The sequence below is a fragment of the Schistocerca gregaria genome, chromosome 9 (assembly GCF_023897955.1).
Source record: "Schistocerca gregaria isolate iqSchGreg1 chromosome 9, iqSchGreg1.2, whole genome shotgun sequence".
NCBI lineage: Eukaryota > Metazoa > Arthropoda > Insecta > Orthoptera > Acrididae > Schistocerca > Schistocerca gregaria.
The window spans coordinates 255,878,377-255,904,441 of NC_064928.1; the positions used below are offsets into that span (position 1 = coordinate 255,878,377).

Below are 26,065 nucleotides of genomic sequence, written 5' to 3' on the forward strand. Positions count from 1 at the left end.
TAAGGAGAAGGGACAGGATGATAGGACATGTGCTAAGACATGAGGGAATGACTTCCATGGTACTAGAGGGAGCTGTAGAGGGCAAAAACTGTAGAGGAAGACAGTGCTTGGAATACGTCAAGCAAATAATTGAGGACGTAGGTTGCAAGTGCTACTTTGAGATGAAGAGGTTCTCACAGGAAAGGAATTCGTGGGCCGCATCAAACCAGACAATACAGTCAGTAGACTGATGACAAAAAAAAAAATCCTGTCAACATTGTCAACAGCTTTCTCTAAGTCTACAAATGCTAGAAACGTAGGTTTGCCTTTCCTTAATCTTTCTTCTAAGATAAGTCGTAAGGTCAATATTGCCTCACGTGTTCCAATATTTCTAATCGATCCAAACTGATCTTCCCCCAGGTCGGCTTCTACCAGCTTTTCCATTCGTCTGTAAAGATTTCGTGTTAGTATTTTGCATCTGTGACTTATTAAACTGATTGTTCTGTAATTTTTACATCTGTCAACACCTGCTTTCCTTGGGATTGAAATTATTCTATTCTTCTTGAAGTCAGAGGGTATTTCGCCTGTCTCATACACCTTGCTCACCAGATGGTAGAATTTTGTCAGGACTGGCTCTCCCAAGGCCGTCAGTAGTTCTAATGGAATGTTGTCTACTCCCGGGGCTTAGTTTCGACTCAGGTCCTTCAGTGCTCTGTCAAACTCTTCACGCGGTATCGCATCTCCCATTTCACTTCATCTACATCCTCTTCCATTTCCATAATATTGTCCTCAAGTACATCGCCCTTGTGTAGACCCTCTATATACTCCTTCCAACTTTCTGCTTTCCCTTCTTTGCTTAGAACTGGGTTTCCAACTGAGCTCTTGATATTCACACAAGTGGTTCTCTTTCCTTCAAAGGTCTCTTAATTTTCCTGTAGGCAGTATCTTTCTTACCCCTAGTGAGAGAAGTCTCTATGTCCTTACATTTGTCCTCTAGCCATGCCTGCTTAGCCATTTTGCACTGCCTGTCGATCTCATTTTTGAGACGTTTGTATTCCTTTTTTCTGCCTGCTTCATTTACTGCATTTTATATTTTCTCCTTTCATCAATTAAATCAATATTTCTTCTGTTACCCAAGGTTTTCTACTAGCCCTCGCCTTTTTACCTACTTGATCCTCTGCTGCCTTCACTACTTCATCTCTCAAAGCTACCCATTCTTCTTCTACTGCATTTCTTTCCCCCACTCCTGCACAATTGTTCCCTTGTGCTCTCCCTGAAATGTTGTTAGTACACGAAATTTTGCCAACATTCTCAGTCAATTAAATAGCCCAAACAAGTTACCTTTCAAAGTGTATCCTGCGAAAACTGTGGAAATGGGAGTTATTTATTTACCTTTCTACTCAATGAAGAGCGATTTCAGCAGTACTAAACATCGTTAGTACTTGTTTATCTACTGGTTTTAATTCGTGAGTCTGCTGTGGGTCCGTGACAGTGCGTGGCATAAGAAGTGATAGGGCTATGGGACGCAGTGGAAATTCAGGTGACAGGAGTTACAGATGAGAAATTCAACTCTGGACATAAAAGATTTTTATTACTATTTTTTTCTACAAATCTTCAATACAAAATGATAATACTGTTTTTGGGCATCCTCACACCAGTTATGGAATTGAAGCCAGTTGGTGAATACGTTGATGCTCGAGTGGCTTAACCATAAGTTTGCTACATCAGATGGGAGAGGTGTACGTTCTTGGCACAGTGCAGCCAAGACACGTCGGATGTAATGAACAATGGGAGACGAAAGGAATGTTTAGTGCTTGCATGTGATGCGACGAGAAGGCCGTGTCGCTTAGGTTGATGAATCATGAACTGAATAGAAGTTTGGATGTGGATGAAAGGTGAATGGTGTGGTGACGACGTTGGTCACAGAAGTGCACAACTAGCAGTCGAGGGCTGGGAATACGTGTTGGTGAGGGCAGTTGATGTCTAGTGATGTAGGGCTGGTCTGTGAGAGGGTTAGTGGTGGAGACCGCCTCCGTAGCCGCCGTCGAAGCCGCCTTCCAGGTGTCCTCCAAAGTCGTGTCCGCCGCCGATGGCTGCCAAGCCCAGGCCTCCATCGTGCTGGAGAAGTCCAGCTCCCAGCTCCAGGCCGTGGTGACCTGTGGACGACATGTTCCAGCTGTAACGGGCTACTGCAATACCAAAATAAAGAAAGTCGGGAAGAGATAATCACGAAGACAATCTGGGTAACAAGAAGATTAAATGCAAATGCAGAACAGAAAACAGTAAGAGAATCGCGTGTAGATGGGTGATCTCTGTTGATTGTATGAAAAGCGCAGACAGATAAGAGGAGTACATGGAACACCTCTGCAATGAGAGGGAACTGCCTTCAAGTGTGGTAAAAGAAGGGACCGAACTTTGTGATGCAGTAACGCAGTCACACTTACCAGAGTGCCGAATCTTCTGCCAAGACACTAAAACTCAGCAAGAGCTATTCCAAACCGTTGGAGGTGTCTGAATATGGTTTCCTAGTCTGATGGAAAAAATCCCTGAAGTCTCTGAGTTACTGGTTGAGAAATCAACCAAACAGTTGCAAACGAAGGTTGACTAGCCCTTGTCCTAAGTTTCGATATTTGTAAAAATACCTTCTTCAGAAGTAGTGGTCCTTACGCCAGAGATTAAAGCCGAGAGGTTCTAGGCGCTACAGTGTGGAACTGCGCGACCGCTACGGTTACAGGTTCGAATCCTGTCTTTGGCATGGATGTGTGTTATATCCTTAGGTTAATTACGTTTAAGTAGTTTAAGTTCTAGTGGACTGATGATCTCAGAACTTAAGTCCCATAGTGCTCAGAGCCATTGAACCATTGAACCAGTTAGTATGTGTAGAGGTTATACTTGACAACGGGAATAAGTTAATGATGGGTTCCTTTTACCGACCTCCCGACCCAGGTGATACAGTTGCTCAACAGTTCGAAGAAGACTTGTTTCATTGCCAATAGGTACTTCACTCGTAAATTATGCGTTTGGGTGACTTCAATCTACCCTCGATATGTTTACAGTCGGTGAAGGTTCAAATGGCTCTGAGCACTATGGGACTTAACATCTATGGTCATCAGTCCCCTAGAACTTAGAACTACTTAAACCTAACTAACCTAAGGACACCACACAACACCCAGTCATCACGAGGCAGAGAAAATCCCTGACCCCACCGGGAATCGAACCCGGGAATCCGGGCGCGGGAAGAGAGAACGCTACCGTATACAGTCGGTGATGGCGTAACATATGTTACGATACCGTACTGAATGCTTTCTCCGAAAATTATTTTGAACAAATAATCCCGAGAAAAATAGAGTGCATTATGACGGATAGAGGGATTAGTGACCAGAAGGTCGTTGTAGCGAAAGTGAATACTGTAACATCCAAACGCACCAAAAATAAACATAAAATATATATGTTTAAAAAAGCAGATAAAAATTCACTTGACACCTTCGCAAGAGACAGTTCCCATTCCTTCCGATCCAAGTATGAAGGTGTAGACCAGATGCGGCTTAAATTCAAAGAAATATTATCGATAACAATGGAGAGATTTATACCAAATAAATTAATAAAAGGCGGAACTGGCCTAATGGTACACAAAACAAGTCAGAAAACTTCATGCCAAATTTAAAACATTGCACGAATGCGAAATTTTACAGAAGCTCGAAATTTAGAGAGGACTTGAATCGAATGCTTTCAATATTTTCCACAACAAAACTCTGTCTCAAAATTCTTTCAGCAGCGAGACATATTCAATACCTTCACTGCAGGATAGCAATGGAAATGTTACCGAAGGCAGTGCCACTAAAGCGAAGTTAGTAAATAGGGTTTTCAGTAATTCCTACGCCAAACGCGAAGTAAATATTCCAGAATTCGAATCAAGAATTTACGCCAACAGGAGAAACTTATAAGTGGATACCCTTCCTGTAGCAAAGCAACGTAAGTCATCTAATAAGGGTAATTATTCCGTTCGAGATTGTATACTAGTTAGTTTCCTTTCAGTGTATGCTGATGTATAATAGGTCCGTATTTGACAATCGATTGCAAACGCACGTATCCAGAAGTCGCACAGGTTACATCACTACTCAAAGGATGTAGAAAAGTCCGTTGAACAACAGTTTCACATCACTAAAGACGTTTTGCAGCAGAATTTCGGAACATATACTGTGTACAATATTGTGAATTACGTCAGTTAGAACGATCTGTTTACACACGGTCAGCACAGATTCAGAAATTATCGTTCTTGTGAAATACAACTGGAACTTTATTCTCACGAAGTAATGAGTTGTATCGACAGGCGATCGCATATTCATTCCATTTTTCTAGCTTTCCAGAAGACTTTTAACACCGTTTCTTACAAGAGACTTCTAATCAAATTGAGTGCACGAGAGCATTCGTTGTTTCTTATCAGAAAGGTTACAGTTCTTAGTACGTAACGGAAAGTATTCGAGTAAAACAGGAGTGATATCTGGCGTTCCCCAAGAAAGTGTTACAGGTCTTTGCTGTTCCTAAACTATATAAAAGATTCAGGAGACAAACTGAGCAGCCGTCTTATGCAGTTTGCAGATGGTGCTGTCGTTTACCGCTTAGTAAAGCCATCAGAAGATCAAAATCAATTGCGAAATTATTTAGACGAGATATCTGTTGATGTGAAAACTGGCAATTGACCTGAAATGAGGAAAAATGCGAGGCCATCCACGTGAGTACTAAAAGAAATCCGTTAAATTTCGGTTACACGCCCAATCACACAGAGCTAAAGGTTGTCAGTTCAACTAAACACCCAAGGATTACAATTACGAACAACATACATTGAAACGATCTAATAGATAATGTAGCTAGGAAGGCAAGCCAAAGTCTTCATTTTATTGGCAGAACACTTAAAAGAGGCAACCGGTCCACTAAAGAGACTGACAGCAAATTGCTGTGCGATATGGGAACGTCACCCGATATGGTTGACGGAATGCGACGAGTAAGTTCATAGAAGGGTAGCTTGTTTTTACTATCGCGAAACAGGGGGGAGAGACTGTCACGATATGATACGCGATTTGGAGTTTTCTGTTGTGGCTAGATTTTTACACCAAATTTCAGTCCTCAACATTCTCCTCCGGGTGCGAAAACATTTTGTTGACACCCACTTATACATGGTGGAATGACCATTGTAATAAAATAAAATAAATCAATGCTTGCACGGAAAGGTTTAAGTATTCGTTTCTGCCGTGCGCTGTTCGAGAGTAGAATGGTAGAGAAATAGTCTGAAGGTGGCTTGATGAACTTTCTGTCAGGAACATAAGTGTGAATTGCAGAGTAATCATGTAGATGTAGATGTAGTGACTCTAAAAGGATGAAAAGTGTAATAAAAACATATTTCAAAGAGTATAGTCTCCTTTAGCTTAGTTTTTGACAGAAAGTGCTCGAAATATTTATCTACAAGATCACTGAAAGGTTTGTGCAAGGAATGTGATGGCACACGATGTAGGGAGTTGCTGCTATGCAGTAACTCATTTCTGGGACTTTTGAGCAGGTCATTACGTGCGTTGACCTGTGCTAAGTAAATATGGACTTCACCAACAGCTGACAGCAATGACAGATTGGTGCAAGAGACTGGTAAAACAGGAAATGTATAATGCAGATGTGCCCATTGTCATCACTGATAACTGATTCGCATTTTGAAGAGCCAATGAGGGAAGATGTAGGTATCGTTTGTCAGGGAAAGGAAATCATGAGTAATAATGCAGTTTTACTATGACACTGCAGAAATCGTCGAACGTAAACAGTAATGGAGTCGTGTGCTTAAAGAAATGTGTGAATGCTATTATTGGTGGCTGTAACATAAAACAAAGATAATGGACATTTGGGGTAGCTACATTACAAGTGTTTGGGAAAATTGGATCACCTAGAAGAAATGGTATGAATCACTCCAAAATCGGAGGATTTGTAGGCCACTTCACCCATAAAGGCTGGCTAAGATCACAGAGAGATGGTGTGCATGTAGGTCAGAAATGCCCTCTTTTGTGTGACGGGACATGTCAGTGTTACGCCAGACTCGGTCAGTGGAGAGCCATCGAACGGAATGGAAACGTGCTAGAAGTGCCCGGGTTTCCTTGTCGTCGTCAAAAGGTGTAATACCATCCTGTGAGTGAGTTCCGATGGGGCAGAACAAGTGGTCTCTGGGAGATGGGTTTGTCATACCACGACACTGCGGCTTGATCTGGGGATGGTGCTACGACAGTTGAGTGAGTGTGGCAACACTGGACAGAAATGGGCCGTACGCAGCAGTGAACGTGTACTTGGCCACTGTGTCCGCAGTAGCGGACTTTCGCCATCTTGCGCGGTGTTGACTCGTCCATTATAATTATGCGGGCTGTTATGCCGTGGTGGGTTGGTGAATTCTTTGTCAAATCCCAACGTTTCGTCCCCGTAGCGAGCCAGGGGGGTGTGTTGGACCTTCCATCGAGCTACAGACCCCCTTGAAGATGTCTCCGCCGGCCGCGGTGGTCTCGCGGTTCTAGGCGCTCAGCCCGGAACCGTGGGACTGCTACGGTGGCAGGTTCGAATCCTACCTCTGGCATGGATGTGTGTGATGTCCTTAAGTTAGTTAGGTTTAAGTAGTTCTAAGTTCTAGGGGACTTATGACCACTGATGTTAAGTCCCAAAGTGCTCAGAGCCATTTGAACCATTTTTTGAAGATGTCTCCCGCAGACGGGGACGAAACGTAGCGATTTGACAAAGAATTCACCAACCCCCCACAGCATAATGGACATGACATTTCCGGCCGTGAAAGTCTACATTTTAGTATCAGTGTTGACTCGATGATGCAGCACTGCAACGAGTGTGCACATGTCTGCGTCGAGAGCTCAACACTGTGCGCTGCGGACTGGACCATTAGCACGCATGGCATTGCGCCGGCTTCCACTGATCAGAACAACCAGCGCCTCAGACTGCAATAGGCACGCGAACAGAACCATTGGCGTGCTGAGTGGCGAAAGGTACTGTTTTCGGACGAAACTCGCTTCAGTTTGATTTACAGTAAGGGTCGCGTGCTTGTCTGAAGGTAGCGTGGCGAACATGATCGGGCATACTGAATTGCTGAGCGGCACTATTGATAGACGCCGAGTGCGATGGTTTGTGGTTCCATCGGCAACAGTAAGTGAACTGGTCTCATACGTATCTGAACATCAACAGGCACATCAGGGGCGTTTTAGAGCTTGATGCACTGTCGCTCTGCGTGCCATATTTGAGCAGGATAATGCCTGGCCACATGTGACGAGAATTGTGCAAGACATCTTGGAAGGTCAACGTTTACCACTGCTTCCCTGAGCTGCACGTTCGTCGGACAAGTCTCCCATCAAAAACGTCTGGGATGTGCTCTGCCAGGAGCACCTTGGTCATCCTACAACCACTGTCAGTGACCTGTGGACGAACCTACTAACTGGGTAGCAGTGTGTTTCCCCGGCAGCATATCCAACTGGTTCAAATGGCTCTGAGCACTATGGCACTTAGCATCTGAGGTCATCAGTCCTCTACAACTTAGAACTACTTAAACCTAACTAACCTAAGGACATCACAGGCATCCATGCCTGAGGCAGGATTCGAACCTGCCACCGTAGCGGTCGCGCGGTTCCAGACTGAAGCGCCTAGAGCCGCTCGGCCACACAGGCCGGCAGCATATCCATTCCCCTTCTAATTTCATGCCACGGCGTCTACAGGCTCTGACTGCAGCTTCACGCCATAGTGAATTCTCATCGTCAAAGCGCATGTGCAGTTCTGTAAATATGGTCATCAGCATAATGTCATGGCTTAATCTGTGGAATACTAACATTCTAATGATCTGTCTTCGTGTTGGGATTTTCACTTGGACGAGAGACTCTTGAGAACTCTTAAAAATTTTGCTGTCCTGGAGGTAAAATGTATAAAACCAGACAAAGTGTTGGGTTCATGTTCTCTTTGCTCTCTTACAGCTGCTGGAATGTAGAATCCTCTGCCGAGCGCCAAATTGATAGCACAATCGCCTGCCCCTGGAGGAGATATCATGACCAGGTTGGGGGTGGGGTGTGGGTTCTCCTGGTGGGGTGGAGTGGGATCAAATGTTTCAAAATGTTCAAATGTGTGTGAAATCTTATGGGACTCAACTGCTAAGGTCATCAGTCCCTAAGCTTACACACTACTTAACCTAAATTATCCTAAGGACAAACAGACACACCCATGTCCCAGGGAGGACTCGAATCTCCACCGGGATCAGCCTCACAGTGCATGAGTGCAGCGTCCTAGACCGCTCAGATAATCCCGTGCAGCTCACACGGAATCGTGATGCTGCTTGGGTATTCCGCCCACTTCCTCCCCCACTGTCACATCAGAGCGTTCCTAGCCAACTTTTGTTAATGCCACATTCCATGTGGAGGCCAGTTGACAAGATCATCATGTATTTTCACAGTGTCTTTGATGGTCTAGGCCAATGGCCGTGATCCTGTGGTAAGATGGACTCTCATCAGATCACTCAAGTTCAGCACTGTCGTGCTAGCACTTGTGTGGTTGATCATCTGGGTCTGTGAAGGGCTGTTGGTAAGAGGGGTACACTCAGCCCTTGTGAGGCCAACTGGGGAGCTGCCTGACTCAGAAGTAAACAGTCTGGAGAGCAGTGTGCTCACCACATTCCATGCCATTCCATATCCACATACAGTGACGCCTCTTTGGTTGAGAATGACATGACGGTTGGCCAGTATCATTCGGACTTCTGAGACTTGTTCAGACAGAGTATGTAGTATAGTCTGATGACTGGCTTACAGCACCCAAAGGCATGGCTCAGGACCTTATCTGTCCAAAGGCATGTGTACATTGCTGATGCCATTTTTTGAAACTGTAGAAAAACGGAAGCTCCAGACACGTTCCAAATAGCACTGAGAGATTCATCTCTATGTCTGGTTCATATACTGCATGGCACACTCGCATATGCTGTTGCATACGCCAGTAGCCTGTACCTGTATCGACGTTTCTCTGAAAAAAGAATATTCTTGATCTTAAACTTTGTGTGTAAAAGAAGCGAACTGGTCATGTACCTGACACTTCGCATGAAGATGAAGTGAGGGAAACTCGTGGAAATGCTTTGACAACACGACACCACGACTCGGCTCATAAACCGAGAAGATCTCACCAATAACGTTCACTGCAAAAGCCATTATTGACTTACAGGGGTAGGCAACATAATGTGAACACCTGTACTTACTTTATGATGGTTTATTAATAAGGAGTTGGACCCCTATTTGCCTGTAATACAGCTGCGATTTTTCTTGGAATACTGGCATATAATGACTCTACAGTCTCCAGTGGAATGTTACGCCACCCTTCGAACAGAACCTCTTCTAACTCCTGTAGTGACGAGGGAGGCGGAAATCTGCTCTGGAGTCTGCTCTCCAATACCACCCACAAGTATTGCATAATGTTCAAGTCCGGGGACTGTGCTGGGTGGGGAAGAAGTCGCAATTCTGTCTTATGCTCCTCATACCACGATTGTACTGCCCTGGCTGTTTGAATGGGTGCATTATCGTCCTGAAATATGACATCGTTGTTGGGGAACAACATTTGAATCATGGGGTGCACCTGATCACCTAAAATGTTCACATAATCGTCAGCTGTAACACGGCCTTTGAGAGCAACGATGTGGCCAGCAAAATACCGTGATATGGCTACCCACATTGTCACATTTCCACCTCCATGCTTAACCACTGGAATCAAGCAATCGGGATTGTAGGCCTGTTTTGGCGTTAGTCAGACGTAAACCTGGCCCGTTGTTGGAAATAACGAAAGCATTGACTCGTTGGACTGTATGACGTACTTCCACTGATCAGCCGTCCAGGATTTATGCTCCTGACCCCATGTTTTATGCTTCTTTGCGTTGGTTGTCGTCACTAATGGTTTCGGTACAGCAGCTCGTCCACGAAGATTTGCTGTATGGAGTTTTTGGCGGACAGTGTCGATAAGATGGTTATTGAGCTCTGCAGTCATTTTAGCTGCCGTCGTTTTGTATTGTTTTGACACAATTCGTGCCAGCGTATGGCGATCTATGTCATTTAGTTTTGATTTGCGCCCACTGTGACGTTTACGAAATGATGTCTTCCCATATTTTGCGTAGGCTGTCATAACTGTTGAAACAGTTGGTCTCGAAGCATTCAGTAAGTTGGCTGTCTTGTTTACTGGCGCTCCAGCTAATCGCACCTCCACAATCCGAACACTTTGTAACTCTGTTAGGTCTTTCATTGCACTTGGACCTCGGCCTCTGAATGCAAATACGAAGCGTGCACTACTCGTAAAGCTCTTGCACTGGTGCCTAGCCCACACTGAACATGTACAGTCCAGGTGCCTTACATGCGTTGTAGACCGTCAAACACAACGATCCCATTACAACCACCGGTCACATTATTTTGCCTATCCCCTGCAATATAATTAATTCTCGATGGCAACTGTGTGTCGTGGTTACCTCCGTCAGCCAGAGCGATGCCGTGTCCGCCGCCGAAACCTCCGTGGTGTCCAGACGCCACGGGCACAGGCACTGAGCCGTGGCTCTCGATGTGCACGTTCTGGTACGACGTGGCGCCGCCATAGTGCCCACCGTGGTTCAGCAGGCCGCCGCTGCACGCCGCCACCAGCGTCGAGACCAGGGTCTACAAAGCGAAAACACCGTCAGCGCTACCGACCGTCTGGAATACAATTGTCTATTGTTACTGGAGAGTAAGAGCGAGAACTGTTGCAAAGGCAGCTTAATGGCTCACGCATACAAGTTCATGACGGGAATAATAACTAAAAGAATGGAAAAGAAAACTGAGGATGTGTCGGATGACTATCAGTTTCTGCCGTGTGGAGTGGTCGTGCGGTTAGAGGCGTCATGTCACGGACAGCGTAGCCCCTTCTGCTGGAGGTTCGAGTCCTCCCTTGGACATGGGTGTGTGTGTGTTGTTCTTAGCATAAGTTACTTTAAGTAGTGTGTAATTCTAGGGACCTATGACCTCAGCAGTTTGGTCCCTCAGGATTTCACATACATTTGAGCATTTAAACACAAACTATCAGTTTGATCTGAAGTAACATAAACGCATTGGATAGGCAGTTAGACGTTGCCATTGATAACAGGAGGGAGAGTTAGGAGAAATCAAGAAACTATCACAGAATTTGTCGATCCGGAAAAAGCGTTCATCAGTGTACAAGGGGCATTCAATAAGCAATGCATCACTTTTTTTCTCAGCCAATCTGAGTTGGAAAGCTGCAGAATTAGTTGTGGGACGTCTTGGAATAGTCCTGCTTCGGCGCATATAGTTTCATGAATTCCAGTAACTGGTGGTGCTATATGTACCCTTGAAAATGGTGTAACAAAGGTGCATTCCAAACAGAGAACTGTCATTGAGTTCATTTTGATGGGAAACTAGAGGATTGCAGATACTCAAAGGCGCAGAATGTGTATGCAGATATGGTAGTGAAAAAAAGCACAGTAAGTCATTAGGCGAGGCACCTGTCATCATCGCAAGAAGGTGCCAACCGTCAGCACACAGCGACTCCTGCATTATTGGAACGTGCGGACACTCTCATTAGAGGCAAAGCCTCAAACAGTGTTGCATAGCTAGGAGGGTGTCACAAAACTTCATTGGACTATTCTTTCTTATTCACCCTACAGCCCAGATCTCGCACCTTCCGACTTCCTTCTGTTTGGTTCAATGAAGGATGCACTCCATGATAACCAATATGTCGATGATGGACAGGTATTTGATGCATCAAGACTTTGGCTCTGGCGTAGACCACTAGAGTGGTGCCATGAGGGCGTAAAAGCCCTCCCAGTAATGTGGCATAAGGCTGTCGCATTTGCAAGGAGATTATGTTGAAAAGTAGGGTTTTGTAGTGAAGGACTGGGGAATAATTTGGTGTATTACAATCCTGAATAAAACCAACATACTTTTAGAAAAAAGGTATTACTTTACTTATTAAATGTCTCTCATATAAACATTGTCTCTCATCTACATACTTATCACATGATCTATTTACATTTTGATAATGGCCGAATATAAAGAATGAACCCAGTTATGGACTTAATACAGTTCTAATTAAGCAGCTGGTATGGGTTTTCATTAACTGAACAACAGTTGCAGAATAAATGTCAACTGAACACAGAGAATCAAATAAATAATAATTACATTATTATTCAGTAGATGTAGTTGTAGATGTTAGGTACTCACATGTACCATCCATCATATGAAAGATTCTTTTTTTATCGAAATGATCTCAAACAATGCAGCTTACAGGATATGTATATATCATTAGTGTTGACATTAATGAATAGATTACTATTTTTGTCATACTTATGTAATTATACTTTTTTTGCCGGTTACCAGTTTTTAAGCAGAAATGTGTCAGAGGAATAGCAGGAGTTTTCTTGGAGTAGTGATCTTAAATTAGATATAATACTTGCTACGCTACCTGTCACGCATACTGCGAAATTAGGGAAATGATCAACAATTTTTGTTGCTGTATATTAAACTCCATTCTGAGCCACTCACAGTTTTAACAAGTGATAATTTGCTAATTTTTCCCTTTAGTGTTGCAGGCATGGACATCACTGTTCTTCTCAAATTGTGGTAGATTACTTATGAGGAATTTCACAAGCGAATATATGTATCGTGAAGGCATGGTTAAAATACCTAGCTCCTTTAAGAGGTAGATCCATGACGTCCGTTTGTAAACACCAATATTATTCTTACTGTTCGTATTTGTTCAGCCAGTACTTTCTTACTAAGTTCTGATTTACCCCAGAAAATTATTCCATAAGACATTATTGAGTGGAAATGTGTAAAATACGTCAGGCAGTTGATACAATTGTTTCCAAGATTGGCAATTAAACGAAGAGCAAAAGCATCTGAATTTAATTGTTTTTGAAGCTCAGTAACACGCTTTTTCCAGTTCAAATTTCAAATTTTCATCAATATGTTCACTTACTTATTGGCTCCTTTCCATGTGCTACATCAGTTGTTGACTCTATTTGTTATACAGAACAGGAAGTAGCGCGTTTTTTTTTCAAAATTTCGGGAGAGTCGGTTTTCAGAGAACAACTCAATAATATACGAACTTTCAGAATGCTGGGGTAGCTGTGAGTCAGCAACTTCTGTTAATCAGCACAACAAAAACCAGGCCTAAGTTGCAAATTTTACTCTTTTTCCATTCGTTGACTAGTTTCGGGCCGAGATACATTTTCAGATCATCGTAGCATAGTCAAAAATGGTGTTTCCCAAGATGTGAAAACTATGTCAAAACTGTGCAACGAACAATTACAGCGCATACAGATATCGGGCTGAAACTAGTAATTGAGTGAGTAAAAACAGTAAAATTTACAACTTTGTACTAGATTTTCGTGGTACTGAACTTAATATTACTTTTGAAAAAATTGAAATCCCTTACTAATACTTGTGTTATTATCTCTCCAATGGCATTTATTGTAACACTATTATCGTTTGTAAAAAGGTAGAATTTTGCTTGTTGAATGTTAACAGTTGTTGTTCTGGTCTTCAGTCCCGAGACTGGTTTAATGCAGCTCTCCATGCTACTCCATCCTGTGCAAGCTTCTTCATCTCCCAGTACCTACTGCAACCTACATCCTTATGAATATACTTAGTGAATTCATCTCTTGGTCTCCCACTACGATTATTAGCCCCCACGCTGCCCTCCAGTACTAAATTGGTTATCCCTTGATGCCTCAGAACACGTCATGCCAACCGATCCCTTCTTCTAGTCAAGTTGTGCCACAAACTCCTCTTCTCCCCAATCCTACTGAATGCCTCCTTATTAGTTACGAGATCTATCCATCTAATCTTCAGCATTCTTCTGTAGCACCACATTTCGAAAGCTTCTATTCTCTTCTTATCCAAACTATTTATCGTCCATGTTTCACTTCCATACATGGCTAAACTCCATACAATTACTATCAGAAACGACTTCCTGACACTTCAATCAATACTAGATGTTAAGAAATTCCTCTTCTTCAGAAACGCTTTCCTTGCCATTGTCAGTCTACATTTTATATCCTCTCTACTGCCACCATCATCAGTTACTTTGCACCCCAAATAGCAAAACTCCTTTACTACTTTAAGTGTCTCATTTCCTAATCTAATTCCCTCAGCATCACCCGACTTAATTCGACTACATTCCATTATCCTCGTTTTGCTTTTGTTGATGTTCATCTTATATCCTCCTTTCAAGACACTGTCCATTCCGTTCAACTGCTCTTCCAAGTCCTTTGCTGTCTCTGATAGAATTACAATGTCATCGGCGAAGTTTTTATTTCTTCTCCGTGGACTTTAATACCTACTCCGAATTTTTCTTTTGTTTCCTTTACTGCTTGCTCAATATGCAGATTGAATAACATCGGGGAGAGGCTACAACCCTGTCTTACTCCCTTCCCAACCACTGCTTCCCTTTCATGCCCCTCAACTCTTATAACTGCCATCTGGTTTCTGTACAAATTGTAAATAGCCTTTCGTTCCCTGTATTTTACCCCTATCACCTTCAGAATTTGAAAGAGAGTATTCCAGTCAACATTGTCAAAAGCTTTCTCTAAGTCTACAAATGCTAGAAACGTAGGTTTGCCTTTCCTTAATCTCTCTTCTAAGATAAGTCGTAGGGTCAGTATTGCCTCACGTGTTCCAATATTTCTACGGAATCCAAACTGTTAACTGAGAAGTCATATCATAGGAAACAGGCGTGGCCCCCAAAACTGAACCCTGTGGGACTGCTTTTTTCTCCTCTGTCACTAAAATTTTCTACCTTACTGACACTGTCTGTCTAAATTATTTAGCACAACCCATTTGCGATCTGTTTGTTAAGTATGGTTGACCATGTGACCGAGCGGTTCTAGGCGCTCAGTTAGGAACCGCGCGACTGCTACGGTCGAAGGTTCGAGTCCTGCCTCGGGCATGGATGTGTGTGATGTCCTTAGGTTAGTTAGGTTTAAGTAGTTCTAAGTTCTAGGGGACTGATGACCACAGCTGTTAAGTCCCATAGTGCTCAGAGCTATTTGAACCATTTTGTTAAGTATGGTTCAACACGCAGTACGTAAAGCTATCAGTTCCATAAAAATTTAGTTTTTCTAAAAGAGTAACGTGACCTACGTGATTAAACGTCTTGAAAAGGGCACAAAAAATACCAGCTGGCAAGGTATTGCTTTTTAAGAAGTACTGTCCCTGGCTGCCTCGTTCGCCACTAGACCACGGTGGCGAAGATGCTCGGAGCGCGAAAGCTGTCAGGCAAATGTCAGACGGCCAGAGAAGCCGCGGACAGAGAAAGTGTGGGAGGAGGGAATTGGCACCACCGGCGGCATTGTTGGGAGGCTTTCTCCAGAAGCGCTGCTTGTACTTTGTTTCGAGGCTGGGCGACAGTTGGCGGGTGCCCGGTACGTTGCGTCTACTTAATTACCGGCCTGCCGTGTTTGTGTGGCGTGCGTGTGCGAGACGGGGAAATGGGCGCCTCTTGCGGCCGACCGCTCCGTTCCGCTTTCGTTTTCCGCTCTGCCGGCGTGGTCACCGAAACATAAAGCAGCGACGTCCGCAAGGAACGGAAAGCTCGCAATGTCCACCAACACTTAAGTACACGTGCGTGCAAAACGTAAAGACGGAAGTAACTTTCTCGTGATACGTAACTGCCCAGAAACACAGTTCGATGACATCCACAAGTACACTACTGGGCATTGAAATTGCTACACCAAGAAGAAATGCAGATGATAAACGGCTATTCATTGGACAAATATATTATACTAGAACTGACATTTGTTTACATTCTCACGCAATTTGGATGCATAGTTCCTGAGAAATCAGTGCCCACAACAACCACCTCTGGTCGTAATAACGGCCTCGATACGCCTGGGCATTGAGTCAAACAGAGCTCGGATGGCGTGTACAGGTACAGCTGTCCATGCAACTTCAAGACAATACCACAGTTCATCAAGTGTAGTGACTGGCGTATTGTGACGAGCAAGTTGCTCGGCCACCATTGACCAGACGTTTTCAATTGGTGAGTGATCTGGAGAGTGTGCTGGCCAGGGCAGCAGTCGAACATATTCTGTATCCAGTTCGGCCCGTAAAGGACCTGCAACATGCGGTCGTGCATTATCCTGCTGAAATGTAGGGTTTCGCAGGGAACGAATGGAGGGTAGAGCCACGGGTCGTAACACATCTGAAATGTAACGTCCACTGTTCAAAGTGCCGTCACTGCGAACAAGAGGTGACCGAGACGTGTTTATCCACACCTACAAACCTTTTTGTAATGAATACTGTGTTTCACGGCATTTTAATTATTACTTAATGGCCTTTTCGTACTATTACTATTTTTTTAAATATATATTCGACTCCTTAGTCTTAACGTAACATTTTGCGTAAATTACGAACGTTGTACTTATAACTTCCCATGCCAGATAGTGGGTATCATGTTTTTTTAAAAAACTGTGTTATACCTCATTTCATATTATTCATATATTATTCTTTTTCCTTGTCTTTTTCTCTTTTACTTGTCCTGCACTCTGACAACTTACTATCGATCTGTTTTATGTTTTGTAAGTTGGTTTTTTAAAAACAATACGCCAGCGTATTTTAGATGTTTCCTTGCCCCTTCTTCTGTTATGTGTTTTACGTACATTTTAAATTTGAATTACTTCATGATTCACAAATGCACAAGAGTTATTTTGTTGTAATATCTCGCAAAACCAGTAATATTAATTCTTCACGTGACCCATGTCACATAGATGGCGTTCCAAGCCCTGTCACACCTAGGTCTGCTGAACAGGTGCACGTAAACAACGGCCTCAGTTTATGTGATCGCTCCAAGCTAGTTGATACCAGCGCCTACCAATTTTAATTGTATATTACAGGTATGTCCCTACCAACTGTTAACCAGGTGTAGTTGTGATTTTTCTGTTCTATATTCCCTGATCGTTACGTGAAATTTTTAACTTCTAGCACGATTTTTCGGATGAAACAGATTTTTCGGATAATAAAACAAAAACAAAAAAATACGACCAATGCTGATTCTCCTTCCAATTCTATCCAATATTTGGTCGTGGTGCACAGAACACTCCATGGAGTCGCCCATCAATAACACCTAAGCTTTCTGCACGCATTTGGCGTCGCATGGGAGACGTTGTTTCGGCTGACTCCAGGGACACACAGTTAAACAAAAAAAAAAAAACCGGCGAAACACCAGAGAAAATGCGCCTGACGGCTCTTAGGAGACACACCTTTTACACACATTGCATGGTGGCCCACAATTGCTTGTATACGCATTGGATGGTCCACGTTGACACATCAACAGATCAGGCTGTTTCCCTCAAGTTGTGATCACGGAGACGTCCTTAAACACTGTGTCACGTCTCGTCATCAACCAATCTTACTGCATTCATTTCATACAGCCGATCGGCACATACACACACCGTTCCACTGGGATGTATTACCTCAGCAACGGGGAGTCACAGGACCACTTGCTAACAGCGCTAAAAAGCCTTACTTCAGGAGTGTGACTAATGTTTTCAATCGCGAATGTATCCCACAGGGTCTGCAGAAACAAGATTAGACTAACTGCAGCAGGAGTAAAGGCATTTTCCGAAGATCATTTCAAGAGTCCTGCATACTGTGCATGCAGCACGATCGTTATGGTGGCCTGATCAGGTTGAGATTCGTGTTGACTGTCATTGAGACTTCAGGCGTGATGCTCGTACATGTGTTTGCTGGTTCTCCTGGCAGTGTCGTGAGTAATTCAATTTCACAAAAATCAAATGGCTCTGAGCACTATGGGACTTAACTTCTAAGGTCGTCAGTCCTCTAGAACTTAGAACTACTTAAACGTAACTAACCTAAGGACAGCACACACATCCATGCCCGAGGCAGGATTCGAAGCTGCGACCGTAGCGGTCGCTCGGTTCCAGACTGTAGCGCCTAGAACCGTTCGGCCACCCTGGCCGGTTCAATTTCACAACTACGGCCTCTAATCAAAACACAGTCCGGTATGAAATTTAACTACATAAAATTTCCTACAGAAAGGTCCCATTTATTTTTTCTGTAGGGCTAAAAAAGAGCGAGAAAATGTGAAAATTCTTCGTGTGGTATTTGAAGGTGTTGCAGGATGCATTAAAACCCAGAGGAAGCGGCAAGTAAATCAACCAGCATAAAGCTGAAACCGTATTCCACGTACTGACCAGATTTCCTACGTCAAAATCGCTGCGTGGAAAGAACCCAAGGGAAAGAGAGAGAGAGAGTAGCGTGGGAAAAGTGTAGCGGATCGTAACACAGTATCACGGTGGTCGGCTTGTTTCCGTGAAGGTCAGGTAAGCACTGTAGACAACCCAGCAAGTGGAAAGCCATCCACTGCAACAGACTACGCCTCTCAGCTTGTTGTTATTAATAGTTCGAGACAGGATCGACGAAAAAGGCGTGAGGAAATTGCATAAAACGGCAGGATGTGTGTCACTTCAGGTTAGAGAATCATAACTGAAATGTTAAAAATTAGAAAAATTTCTGCCAAATGGGTTCCACACAATCCCAGTGAAGAGCAGTAAGCAGGTCGCAGGAGAATCGCAGAAGAACTGCTTCAACGTTATCGAACAGAAGGAGAACAGTTTCCGAAAAGTTTGCTGCGCTTGAAACCTGGATACGAACTTTTTGGGCCAGAACTGAAGACTCAGTCACCACAATGGAGAAGTATCACCTCTCCGCGCGAACAATCGAAGGTGAAAGTGATGATGATCATTATGTGTGTATGAATGGAGTCTTAGGTGATAGATTTTTCTGGAGACTAGAAATTTACTCTGTAGGAATCAAAATGGGTTTCGAAAAAGACGATCTTGTGAACCCAGCTCGCGCTATTCATCCACGAGACTCAGTGGGCCATAGACACGGGTTCACAGGTAGATGCCGTGTTTCTTGACTTCCGCAAAGCGTTCGATACAGTTCCCCACAGTCGTTTAATGAACAAAGTAAGAGCATACGGACTATCAGACCAATTGTGTGATTGGATTGAGGAGTTCCTAGATAACAGAACGCAGCATGTCATTCTCAATGGAGAGAAGTCTTCCGAAGTGAGGGTGATTTCAGGTGTGCCGCAGGGGAGTGTCGTACGACCGTTGCTATTCACAATATATATAAATGACCTTGTGGATAACATCGGAAGTTCACTGAGGCGTTTTGCAGATGATACTGTGGTATATCGAGAGGTTGTACAATGGAAAATTGTACTGAAATGCAGGAGGATCTGCAGCGAATGGACGCGTAGTGCAGGGAATGGCAATTGAATCTCAATGTAGACAAGTGTAATGTGCTGCGAATACATAAAAAGAAAGATCCCTTATCATTTAGCTACAATATAGCAGGTCAGCAACTGGAAGCAGTTAATTCCACAAATTATCTGGGAGTAGGCATTAGGAGTGGTTTAAAATGGAATGATCATATAAAGTTGATCGTCTTCAAAGCAGATGCCTGACTGAGATTCATTGGAAGGATCATGGGGAAGTGCAATCCGAAAACAAAGGAAGTAGGTTACAGTACTCTTGTTCCCCCACTGCTTGAATACTGCTAAGCAGTGTGGGATCCGTATCAGATAGGGTTGATAGAAGAGATAGAGAAGATCCAACGGAGAGCAGCGCTCTTCGTTACAGGATCATTTAGTAATCGCGAAAACGTTCCAGTGGAAGACTCTGCAGGAGAGACGCTCAGTAGCTCGGTACGGGCTTTTGTTGAAGTTTCTAGAACATACCATCACCGAGGGGTCAAGCAGTATATTGCTCCCTCCTACGTATATCTCACGAAGAGACCATGAGGATGAAATCAGAGAGATTAGAGCCCACACAGAGGCATACCGACAATCTTTCTTTCCACAAACAATACGAGACAAGAATAGAAAGGAGAGCCGATAGAGGTACTCAAGGTACCCTCCGCTACACACCGTCAGGTGGCTTGCGGAGTATGGATGTAGATGTAGACGTAGATGATGATAATGATGATGATGATGTTTGGATTGTGGGGCGATCAACTGCGCAGCTATCAGCACCCGTACAAATCCCCAACCTTTGCTCAATCCAAACTCGCCACTGTCAGGAATGATGACGAAATGATGAGGACAACGCAAACACCCAATCATCTCGAGGCAGGTGAAAATCGCTGACCCTGTCGGGAATCGAACCCGGGACCCCGTGCTTGGGAAGCGAGAACGCGATTAGCTGATAGAGTGCCCTAGGTGACGTCTGTAGCAAGTGCGTACTACAAGCTGTTTCTCCAAAATGTTTTGAGCTCGAAAATTCGTCAAACAAGGCCTCACATGCTTGCACCTGATATCCTCATTTTGCACCTTAATGCAAGATCACTTATTTCCCTACCAGTGAGAGAAACGCTCGACAAATATGGATAGGAAGTACTTACCCACTCACCATACAGTCTTGATATGAGTCCACTAGACTTTGATTTGTTTCAGGAATTTAAAGAAGAACTCAGTGGAAAACGTTTGGACACAATTGATGAAGCTTCTAGTGAGGTGAGGCGAGTAATCAGACACTTCACCAATAACGCTGACCTATTCGGAAATACGGAAGTTGTGGCAACTTTGGGAAGCAGTCACAAGTAAGAATGCAGATTACATCAATACATAGAGATATTCTGAAAATAATTATTTTCTTCAATCTTAAATTTTCTTCAATCTTATAGTGTGCAGAACTTCTGAAATGACGCCGGCAACACTTCCCGTGATCAGTACGAGAATGGAATGAGGATAAATTGTGTTATGCGGTGCAATGAAAAGTACTATCTGACATGCACTTAGAGTGATTTACGGTACATGGGTTTAGATGCAGACTTGTAGTGGGTGGGTGATTCTATTGCCCCATCCATTGGAATTTAATGCACCATGTAACGCCTACAAAGACCATACGAAAGACTTTGATATTTTCTCGCTCTCTACGCCCTGCCTATTAGTCCTACACAAAAAATAACTGGGTCCTTTTTGTGGGAAATTTTATATAGTTAAATTTTATACCAGGATGCGTATCCATTAGAAGCCGTAGTTTTCGAATTGTTGAAGGAAATCGTACAAAGTGGCCTTCAAAAGCATTTTTCTTGAATGACTTGAAAACTGTGGTTTCCAGTGGAAACGTTTCCCAGTACAAAATTTAACTATCTTAAATTTTCTACAAAAGAAAAGGTCCCGTTCATTTTTTTCTGTGGGAGTAAAATAGTTTGAGCGTTGCGAGCAAGCGAGAATGAAAATCTTGCGCATACCGTTTGAAGGCGTTGCAGGTTGCATAAAACCCAGATGCGAGGGCGGCTGAACCACCTTGTAGAAGCCAATGTATGAGACCCTGAAGAAGAGAAATTTGTTAACATCAAGTATAGATGTACGTGTCAGGAAGTCGTTTCTGAAAGTATTTGTATGGAGTGTAGCCATGTACGTAAGTGAAACATGGACTATAAATAGTTTGGACAAGAAGAGAATAGCTTTCGAAATGTGGTGCTACAGAAGAATGCCTGAAGATTAGATGCATAGATCACATAACTAATGAGGAGGTAACTGAATAGAATGGAGGAGGAGTTTGTGGCACAACTTGACTAGAAGAAGGGATCGGTTGGTAGGATATGTTCTGAGGCATCAAGGGATCACCAATTTAGTACTGGAGGGCAGCGTGGAGGGTAAAAATCGTAGAGGGAGACCAAGAGATGAATACACTAAGCAGATTCAGAAGTATGTAGGTTGCAGTAGGTACTGGGAGATGAAGAAGCTTGCACAGGATAGACTAGCATGGAGAGCTGCATCAAACCAGTCTCAGGACTGAAGACCACAACAACAAGAACAACAACAACAACAACGTCCGTCTCTTCAGAGATGGTTGCGGGACTCGGCCGTTCGATACAGGACGTCAAATTAAACACCTTCCAGCCGTCTAGTTGCCAAACTACCAGTTTCGGCGATTTACTACGTCATCTTCAGGTCCCTGACGGACGTGTAGGAAGATTGCACCTCGGTTCTGATCGAAACAGGGGCCAGTATTGCTTGATAATACCGTCACCAGACAAGACCCACGGAGGGGTGTATTGGTGTCTGCCCGCCTCGCAACCAACAGACGATTTGCTGCTTAGAACTCCAGGAGAACGCAATACGCAAGTACTCACCAGTGCGAAGAGACCGTTCATGGTTGGGTGTTGGATTGGTCGAGCGGCCGAGCTGGTCTGCGGAGTGCGGCCCGTGCTGGAGTGTGTCCCTCCAGCGCTGGAGAGCCCCTTTATAGCCCGGCTGGTGCCAAGCACCCGGCGGCCGCCTGCAGCTCTCTCCCTCACACACACTGGAGCCTCTGTCTGGAGAGTCCACGGCGCGGATGGCACGGCCGAGCGCACCGGAACCACGCTCGTTAGCTTTCCTCCAGCGCGCGTTGCGTCAGTCCAGGAAGGGGCCGCCGACGCGTTGCCCAATTGCGGTGGGCCCTCTCCACCTGGGGGCGCTAATGGGCGACTGTCGAAGCGGCCCGGCGAACTCCACTCGAGACGAGACCGCGAGGTAGTCCAGCAGGAACTGTGCCGGTGCACAATCCGGAGCGCCAGACCTTGGTCACTACGAAGTTTCCGGCAGTGGTCACAAAACTGTTTACTTAAATGATTACTAACTGAGAGCCTCAGCTGCCGACAGGTGTTGTTGATATACCTCGATGTGGACAGCTGAAAATGCGTGCCCCGACCGGGACTCGAACCCGGGATCTCCTGCTTACATGGCAGATGCTCTATCCATCTGAGCCACCGATAAGAGCCACGGAGAACACAGATGAATAGCGCGACTGCAGGGACTTATATATAGTATCTGTTCTCGAAAGAACAGATACTGTAGATGACCGTGCAGCTTTTCCCTGGAATAAATGATGACTAACTGAAAGCCTCAGCTGCCGACAGGTGTTGATATACCTCGATGTGGACAGCTGAAAATGTGTGTCGGCACCTGTCCGCAGCTGAGGCTTTCAGTTAGTCATCATTTATTCCAGGGAAAAGCTGCACGGTCATCTACCGTATCTGTTCTTTCGAGAACAGATACTGTCTTCATAAACTGGCTATACCGGTTTCCCCTGCCTAATCATTCGAAATGGCTCTGAGCACTATGGGACTGAACATATATGGTCATCAGTCCCCTAGAACTTAGAACTACCTAAACCTAACTAACCTAAGGACATCACAAAACACCCAGTCATCACGAAGCAGAGAAAATCCCTGACACCGCGGGGAATCGAACCCGGGAACGCGGGCGCGGGAAGCGAGAACGCTACCTTACGACGACGAGCTGCGGACTGCCTAATCATTATCACTAGGTTTCAAATACTGCTTGTGTGTCAAGTTGCCTAGAAATCAAAACTTTACCGACTGGACTCTACCGCGAGTCTCAATGAAATTATTACTTGTAGCATATTGTGATGCGGCCATTGGTCAAGCAATAGTTATGGGTTATTGTAAAAGTGACAGGAAAAAACCTTTTATTTTATGCTCATTTTACGCGATGTCCAGTGTTATTCTTTGGCAATTTCAGTTTTATTTTCCGTCAATGTGGTTTTATTTTTTGCCAATTTTCTCGTTATTTTTTTGGCTGTTGTGGTATTCGTGTCTGTTGGCTCATTTCTCAAGTGTTAATTTCTTAATTATTTTTATCGCATGTAATTCTCTTTCCATAGTGTGTTGAAAATAAAAATATATCTACCATTTACGTTATACACTACTGTCCATTAAAACTGCTACACCACGGAGATCACGAGCTACAGACGCGAAATTTAACCGACAGGAAGCAGATGCTGTCGTATGTAAATGATTAGCTTTTCAGAGCATTCACACAAGGTTGGCGCCGGTGGCGAAACATGCAACTAGCTGACATGAGGAACGTTTCCAACCGATTTCTCATACACAAGCAGCAGTTGACCGGCGTTGCCTGGTGAAATGTTGTTGTGATGCCTCGTGTAAGGAGGAGAAATGCAGACCATCACGTTTCCGACTTTGCTAAAGGTTGGATTGTAGCCTCTCGCGATTGCGGTTTATCGTATCGCCACATTGCTGCTCGCGTCGGTCGAGATCCAATGACTGTTAGCGGAATATGGAATCGGTGGGTGCAGGTGGGTAATACGGAACGCTGTGCTGGATCCAACGGCCTCGTATCGCTAGCAGTCACGATGACAGGCAACTTATCAGCATGGCTGTAACGGATCGTGCAGCCACGTCTCGATCCCGGAGTCAACAGATGGGGACGTTTGCAAGACAACAGCCATCTGCACGAACAGTTCGACGATGTTTGCAGCAGCATGGACCATCAGCTCGGAGACCGTGGCTGCGGTTACCCTTGACGCTGCATCACAGACACGAGCATCCCCTCAACGACGAACCTGGGTACACGAATGGGAAAACGTCGTTTTTCCCGGTGAATCTAGGTTCTGTTTACAGCGTCATGATGGTCGCATCCGTGTTTGGTGACATCGCGGTGAAAGCACATTGGAAGCATGTATCTGTCATCGCCATACTGGCGTATTACCCGGCCTGATAGTGAGGGGTGCCATTGGCTACACGTCTTGGTCACCTCTTGTTCGCATTCACGGCACTTTGAACAGTGGACGTTACATTTCACATGTGTTACGACCCGTGGCTCTACCCTCCATTCGATCCCTGCAAAACCCTACATTTCAGCAGGATAATGCACAACCGCATGTAGCAGGTCCTGCACGGGCCTTTCTGGATACAGAATATGTTCGACTGCTGTTGTGGTTGGCAGGAGAGCCAACACCGTGTTACTAGAGGAGGCCGAAAGGCACTCGTTTTAGTTCACGCAGACTGGCGTGAGGTCTGGAACAGGACAAGGAAATTAGAATTTAGAAAAACGGACGTAGCTGGTGGAATACTTAACTTTAATCCATTAATGACGAGCGTCGCTATTGACGGTACATGATTCACAATATCAATAGTAACTGATAATGGCGCCTTGCTAGGTCGTAGCAAATGACGTAGCTGAAGGCTATGCTAAACTATCGTCTCGGCAAATGAGAGCGTATTTTGTCAGTGAACCATCGCTAGCAAAGTCGGTTGTACAACTGGGGCGAGTGCTGGGAAGTCTCTCTAGACCTGCCGTGTGGCGGCGCTCGGTGTGCAATCACTGATAGTGGCGACACGCGGTCCGACGTATACTACCGGACCGCGGCCGATTTAAAGGCTACCACCTAGCAAGTGTGGAGTCTGGCGGTGACACCACCGATGTCCTTGCCGGCACATTCTCCAGATGTCTCACCAATTGAAAACGTCTGGTCAATGGTGGCCGAGCAACTGGCTCGTCACAATACGGCAGTCACTACTCTTGATGAACTGTGGTATCGTGTTGAAGCTGCTTGAGCAGCTGTACCTGTGCACGCCATCCAAGCTCTGTTTGACTCAATGCCCAGGCGTATCAAGGCCGTTATTACGGCCAAGAGTGGTTGTTCTGGGTACTGATTTCTCAGGATCTGTGCACCCAAACTGCGTGAAAATGTAATCACATGTATAATATATTTGTCCAATGAATACTCGTTTATCATCCGCATTTCTTCTTGGTGTAGCAATTTTAATGGCCAGTAGTGTACTTACCGACATCACAGATCACACGTGTTTATATCAGTAAAAAATTATCCAGGTCCGAGTAAGAGTCGCAAACTGAGGTTTCGGTACAGACTCAGTTGGGTGTGTAGACAGTGATCCCTTTTTAACCTCCTATCGACAATGATACTGGCAATATGTCGATCTACAACTACATCTACATCTACATAGATACTCCGCAAGCCATTGCAACGCACGTGGCGGAAAGTACCTTTTGCCACTACTAATAATTTTCTTTCCTGGAATAAATGATGACTAACTGAAAACCTCAGCTGTCGACAGGTGTTGTTGATATACCTCTATGTGGACAGCTGGAAATGTGTGCCCAGACCGGGGCTCGAACCCGGGATCTCCTGCTTACATGGCAGACGCTCTATCCATCTGAGCCACCAACGACACAGATGAATAGCGCGACTGCAGGGACT

At 44.5% G+C, this 26,065-nt stretch overlaps 1 protein-coding gene and 1 non-coding gene across 2 annotated transcripts; both read right to left on the reverse strand.

Moving 5' to 3' along the window:
• Positions 1-1,549: 1,549 nt before the first annotated feature.
• LOC126291544 (keratin, type II cytoskeletal 2 epidermal-like) lies at positions 1,550-25,637 on the reverse strand. The gene is made up of 4 exons (XM_049985044.1): positions 25,632-25,637; positions 22,173-22,673; positions 10,484-10,667; positions 1,550-2,135 (listed from the first exon to the last, which is right to left on the reverse strand). Exons 1-4 carry the CDS (start codon positions 25,635-25,637, stop codon positions 1,993-1,995), a joined length of 834 nt encoding a protein of 277 aa, XP_049841001.1. The 3' UTR covers positions 1,550-1,992.
• Positions 22,724-22,801, reverse strand: Trnat-ugu (transfer RNA threonine (anticodon UGU)). The gene has a single exon. It is a non-coding gene; the product is annotated as a tRNA-Thr (tRNA).
• Positions 25,638-26,065: the final 428 nt, after the last annotated feature.

What these genes read in the sequence shown, in the direction of transcription:
- LOC126291544 (XM_049985044.1), bottom strand. An exon ending in TGAACGGTCTCTTCGCACTG is followed by an intron (nt 10,668 to 22,172) that starts GTGAGTACTTGC and finishes TTCGCTTTGTAG; the next exon opens with ACCCTGGTCTCGACGCTGGT. An exon ending in CATCGCTCTGGCTGACGGAG is followed by an intron (nt 2,136 to 10,483) that starts GTAACCACGACA and finishes TGTCGTCCACAG; the next exon opens with GTCACCACGGCCTGGAGCTG.